This window comes from Lipotes vexillifer, unplaced genomic scaffold, assembly GCF_000442215.2.
Source record: "Lipotes vexillifer unplaced genomic scaffold, Lipotes_vexillifer_v1.1 scaffold496, whole genome shotgun sequence".
NCBI lineage: Eukaryota > Metazoa > Chordata > Mammalia > Artiodactyla > Lipotidae > Lipotes > Lipotes vexillifer.
The window spans coordinates 324,537-331,093 of NW_006786690.1; the positions used below are offsets into that span (position 1 = coordinate 324,537).

At 40.8% G+C, this 6,557-nt stretch overlaps 1 protein-coding gene across 1 annotated transcript in view; it reads right to left on the reverse strand.

Annotated features, from left to right (window-relative positions):
• The window catches only part of STX12 (syntaxin 12), a 38,243-nt gene that overhangs the window by 8,674 nt on the left and 23,012 nt on the right, over window positions 1–6,557 (reverse strand). The window contains exon 5 of the mRNA XM_007459078.1: window positions 949–992. Within this exon, the coding sequence (XP_007459140.1) occupies window positions 949–992 (44 nt within the window). The remainder of the gene's footprint in view (window positions 1–948; window positions 993–6,557) is intronic.

Below are 6,557 nucleotides of genomic sequence, written 5' to 3' on the forward strand. Positions count from 1 at the left end.
TTTTTGCGGTACGCGGGCCTCTCACTGTTGCAGCCTCTCCCGTTGCGGAGCAACAGGCTCCGGACACCGGGCTCCGGACGCGCAGGCTCAGCGGCCATGGCTCACGGGCCCAGCCGCTCCGCGCGGCATGTGGGATCTTCCCGGACCGGGGCATGAACCCATGTCCCCTGCATCGGCAGGCGGACTCTCAACCACTGCGCCACCAGGGAAGCCCCATCAGTACATTTTTATGGAATTAGTTAATTCAGTTTGGAGAAGTTAAGAAAGGAGATGTTCTTCAGATACAAATTATTTGCTTTTTCTTTTAATACTCCTAGAAGGATGGGTTGCCTCCATTTTAGCAATGAGTAAACAGAGACCCAAGAACTTTGAATAATTTAAATCTGAATTTGAGGTAAAATTATTGAGACCTCCAAATCCGTAGATTTGGGGGCTCATTCTTTTTTTTTTTTTTTTTTTTTTTTTTTTTTTTCCTTGCGTTATGCGGGCCTCTCACTGTTGTGGCCTCTCCCATTTGCGGAGCACAGGCTCCGGACGCGCAGGCTCAGTGGCCATGGCTCACGGGCCCAGCCGCTCCGCGGCATGTGGGATCTTCCCGAAACGGGGCACGAACCCGCGTCTCCTGCATCGGCAGGCGGACTCTCAAGCACTGCGCCACCAGGGAAGCCCGCGGGGGCTCATTCTTATTGAGCCACACCCTCTCCTCAACACATAGACATCAGAGATTTCTTGAAAGTTTTTTTTATTCACTTTGAAATTATTCCTTCCATAATTCAAAGATCTTGGAAAAGCCCACAGTTTTGACTTTCTTGTTTGATGGATTATAAATTACCTACTCCAGGACTCCCTTTCTTTTTCCTCCTTTTTTCTCATTGATTTTTTAAATTAAAATTAAGTATAAAGTATAAAATCCCATCTCGACTCTCTACATTAGAATAATTCCTTTACCTGTCAAATGAGACGAGCTGCTCCTCTCTTTGCCTCTCCTCCACCTAGAAAGCAGATGGCATTATTGCTGCTGTTATCCAGAAACATGTCACAGACGGACACACACACACACACACACACACACACACACACACACACACACACACAATGGCTTCCTTTAGCTACAGTATAAAGAAGTAACATCCCTTGGCTCCAACAGACTCTGTAAGATGACACAGGGCTCTGGCAATCTGACTGGACCAGGAAAATGGGTGTGAAGTGGTTAAAAGCAAATCCGCATTCCAATTTGGATCCAGAACAGAAACCATACTAAATAGGACGGAGAAAACATGGATAGGAGAAAGGAATAAAAATTAATAATAACGATAACCTATCTTAAAATTTGGAGGCAGGTGGATTAAGGGAAGGAGTTGAAAATTTGCAAGGAAACAAATTTTCAGAACATGTGAAGATTTTTTTAAATGGACATTTAAAGCATATTAGGTACTAAAGTGGCAAACTGACTTAAAAAAATCAGTCTAATTATGTATTACTTTTGTAATTTAACAACAAACTAAGAAAAAATGTTAAAAGAGCAATCTTTTCCTATTTTTAAAAAGCCGTCCCTTTTTATGATAAAAATAATTTAAAAGATAAGCAAAATAAAGAAAATTTCAAAATTCTACCCACCCAGAGGAACACTGTGGGTTTTTTTAAAAAACATTTTTACTCTTCCCCCATATCAAGAAACAAACCAAGGGCTTCCCTGGTGGCACGGTGGTTAAGAATCTGCCTGCCAAGGCAGGGGACACGTGTTTGATCCCTGGTCCGGGAAGATCCCACATGCCGCGGAGCAACTAAGCCCGCGCGCCACAACTACTGAGCCTGAGCTCTAGATCCCACAAGCCACAACTACTGAGCCTGTGTGCCACAACTACTGAAGCCCGCACGCCTAGAGCCCGTGCTCCGCAACAAGAGAAGCCACCGCAATGAGAAGCCTGTGCACAGCAATGAAGAGTAGCCCCCACTCGCCACAATTAGAGAAAGCCCACGCGCAGCAACAAAGACCCAGTGCAGCCAAAAATAAATAAATTTAATAAATTAAAAAAAAAAAGAAACAGAACACTGCTAGTGTCCTAAAGCCTACCTATGTGCCCTCCTCCAGTTACAACCACCTCCCTCTCCTTTAGAGTAAGCATCATCCTGACTTTGTGATCATCATTTTCTTGTATTTTTTATATGTTTTTTAAAATTAATTAATGTATTTATTTATTTTTGGTTGCCTTGGGTCTTCGTTGCTGTGCAACGAGCTTTCTCTAGCCGCGGCGAGCGGGAGCTATTCTTCATTGCAGTGACTTCTCTTGTTGCAAAGCACGGGCACTAGGCGCGTGGGCTTCAGTAGTTGCGGTTCACGGGCTCTAGAGAGCAGGCTCAGTAGTTGTGGCGCATGGGCTTAGTTGCTCCGCAGCATGTGGGATCTTCCCGGACCAGGACTCGAACCCGTGTTCCCTTCATTGGCAGGTGGATTCTTAACCACTGCACCACCAGGGAAGCCCTATCTCTTCTACTGTTAATCAACATTTGGATGTTTCCGATTTTTGAGTACTACAAATAATGCTGCTATGAACATTCCTGTACATATACCCTGGTACAGACTTACAGTGTTCTCTAGCATAGAACTGCTGGGTCATAAGGTGTGCATGTGTTCTGAAGTTGCAGCCAGAATGTTTTCCAGTGGTTGTTCCAACTCATACTACCACTGGCCAGATAGGAAAGTTCCTGTGCATCATATCCATGGCAACAACCCTCCCTGTTCACAGAACTTAAAACTTCTGCCATTTTTTTTTCTGCCCTTATTTTGGACATGAAATAGTATCTCAGGGTGGTTTTAATCTGTAATTCCATGACTACTAAAAATGGTCCATTTGACCGTTATTCAAAGCAATACTAAGATGTTATTTGCTTTTTTCACAAAAACGAAGGTGGACAAAACTACCACTTGCACTTTAACACAAATCAAGGCAGTGGAACCAAACCATACTAGGAGTTTTCTATTCTTTATCACCACACATAGGGGGATAAAAGCCAGTTCGTCCTTAATGAAGCCATTAAATTTATTAATTAACTAAATCTCAGTACATGTCTTTTTTTTTTTTTTTTAGTACATGTCTTTTTAATATTCTGTATGATGAAATGGGAAGTATACATAAAGCCCTCCTGCTACAAACAGCAGTACGATGTTTGTCTCCAGGAAAAGCACTTGTGTAATTGAGTTGCTGGGTGAACTACCTACTTTTTTTAGGGAATAGCATTTTTACTTACTCAATATAGTTTATACTCATATATAAAACTTTTAAAATATATACACTTTTAATACAATTTGTGTGTGTATATATATATATATATATATATATATACACACATATATATGTATACACAAACATATATTATATATGAGATATATAAAAGAATAACTAACAATCTATGGTTACTCAGATGGGTATTCAAAAGACAAGGTCTTCAAGTAAACAATGTGAGCCTGTCACTTCAAGGAAAATAATGGCCAGTGTTTGTTGCCAGTGATAAAAATCTAGCTTTCAAATAGAAAAAAAAAAAAAAGAATTCTGGAAAACTTGTATCTACTGCTTGTGAACTTGAGAGATTCTCAATATTTAAAGACTTTTCTGGTAAAGCTGAAGATAATACATGATTTTTTGATATTGTAAAATGAAATATATCAACATTTAGAAGACCTGCATAAGTGAGGGAACCAATATTTTCCAAATGATAAGTACATGATGTTATAAAAATCATGCACGGATAAAAGATCCAATAAAAGCATAAGACAGACCAAGATTTTAATGCATCAGAGTATGAACAAGTCATTGACAATGGTTTTCGATTCCACAATGCAACTAAGTTTTGTCCAGTTTTGATGTAGAATCAAGGAAAAATATCAACAATGATCTGAACAGGTTAATTAAAATACTCCTTCCTTTTCCAGTTACTTACCTCTGTGAGGCTGGATTTTCTTCAGATACTTCAACCAAAACAACATATCATAACAGACTGAATACAGAAGCAGGTATGAATATCTAGCTTCCTTCTGTCAAGCCAGATATTAAAAAGATTTGCAAAAATGAAAACAATGCCACTCTTCTCATTAAAACTTTTTTTATTGTTTTGGAAAAGTAGTATTAATTAAAACCTCATTTATATTTTTATGTTAGTATGTAATGGGTTTATTATTATTTGTAAATGAAATAATAAACATTTTAAAAACTCAGTTTTAATTTCTAATACAATATATATCAATAGATATCATTCATACAAGCAAAAGCTCTTTGGGGTCCTTAATAATTTTTAAGAGTATAATGGGGCCCTGAAATCAAAAAGTTTAAGAAACTATTGTTCTGTTGGGTTGTGTCTTGTTCATATTAATTCCTGAGAATTCTTTATATATTCTCGATACCAGTCTTTTGTTAGTTGTACAAATAGCAGTATCTTCTCCCTGTTTGTGATTTGTCTTTTCACATATTTACCACTTTCTTTATTCTTACTCCTTTCTGCTTTTCAGGCTTACTATCTGGGATCACCTTCCTTCTGCCTGAAGTTCATTCTTTAGAATGTTCTTAAGTAAGGTGTGCTGATAGCAAACTCTCTTTCGACTGAAAACGTCTTCAATTAGCCCTCATTCTGGTTATCTATTTTCACAGGGTTTAGAATCCTAGGGAGGCAGTTATTGTCCTTCATAACATTAAAGACAACACTCTACTGGCTTCAAGTGTTGCTGTTGAGAAGTCTAACTATTGCACCTTTGAAGATATTCTATTGTTTCCCTGGCTTTTTTTTTTTTTTTTTTTTTTTTTTTGCGGTACGTGGGCCTCTTACTGTTGTGGCCTCTCCCGTTGTGGAGCACAGGCTTCGGATGCGCAGGCTCAGCAGCCATGGCTTACGGGCCCAGCCGCTCCGCGGCACGTGGGATCTTCCCGGACCAGTGCACGAACCCGTGTCCCCTGCATCGGCAGGCAGACCCTCAACCACTGCGCCACCAGGGAAGCCCTCCCTGGCTATTTTTATGATTTTCTCTGTCTTTGGTGTTCTGAAGTTTCTCTTTGATATACCTAGAATTAGAGTTTTTAAATTTATCCTTCTTGGGATTTGTTGGGGTTCTTGAAACTGTAGATTAGTGACTTTCATCAGTTCTGAAATATTACCAGCCATTATCTCTTCAAATATGACTTCTGATCTATGTCTGCTCTACCCTCATTCTGTAACTCTAATTAAAACTATTATAGGGACTTCCCTGGTGGCACAGTGGTTAAGAATCTGCCTGCCAGTGCAGGGGACACGGGTTCGAGCCCTGGTCCAGTAAGATCCCACATGCCACGGAGCAACTAAGCCCGATTGCCACAACTACTGAGCCTGCGCTCTAGAGCCCACGAGCCACAACTACTGAGCCCGTGTGCCACAACTACTGAAGCCCGTGTGCCTAGAGCCCATGCTCCGCAACAAGAGAAGCCACCACAATGAGAAGCCCGCACACCACAATGAGTAGCCCCCACTCACCACAACTAGAGAAAGCCCGCGTGCAACAAAGACCCAACGCATCCAAATATAAATAAATAAATAAATAAATTTATTTTTAAAAAAACTATTTTAGATCCTTTTACTTCAGTCTCCATTTCTCATAACCTTTCTTCCCTATTTAACTTCTTAACCCTCTGTCCTACATGCTGGATAATATCTTCTAACCTATTTTCTAGTTAAACCACACACCCGTTAAGTTTTTAATTTCCACATTATATTTTTCAATTCTAGAAAATCTTTTGACTCTTTACAAAGCTTTTTGTAGTTTCCTTCTTCCTGCAGATGTGTTCAAGATCTTCCATTTCTTTAAACCCAATAAGTATAGTTATCTTATAATTCTAATATATTAAGTCTTTATAGGTCTATTTCACCTCACTTTTGTTTCTACTAGTTTTTGTCGGGGGTTATTTGTTTATTTGTGTACGCTGGGCTGCTCATTACACTTCAAAAATTATTTGAGGGTATTCTTTTAGGGCTAGGATAAAGGCCTCTAAACAGAAAGGATTTGTATTTGCTCCTGTCTGGCACGTAGGTACTCAACCAGACCAGGACTACTTGAAGCTTTAGCTTTTGGACCATTCACGTAGAATTTGGGCAGTAAATCTGCCTGAAGGTTACTTTGTGGTACAACTTACTGTCTGGATTTCCCCTCCCTCCTGCCATCCTCAGTGCTAATGCGATCTTTTTTGCAGTCTGCTAGGGGAAAGGAGGGCTTACTTTTCATTTTTTAGGGCCCAGTTTAATTTGAGAAGCACCTTCTTTTAGATTATCCACCATGCATGGATTCTTGGCTTTGACTTTTGTCCCCCTTCATGCCATGAGGACATCAAAACTGAATCTAAGGGCTTCCCTGGTGGCGCAGTGCTTGAGAGTCCACCTGCCGGTGCAGGAGACGCGGGTTCGTGCCCCGTTTCGGGAGGGTCCCACGTGCCGCGGAGCGGCTGGGCCCGTGAGCCATGGCCACTGAGCCTGCGCGTCCGGAGCCTGTGCTCCGCAAATGGGAGAGGCCGCAACGGTGAGAGGCCCGCATAACGCAAGGA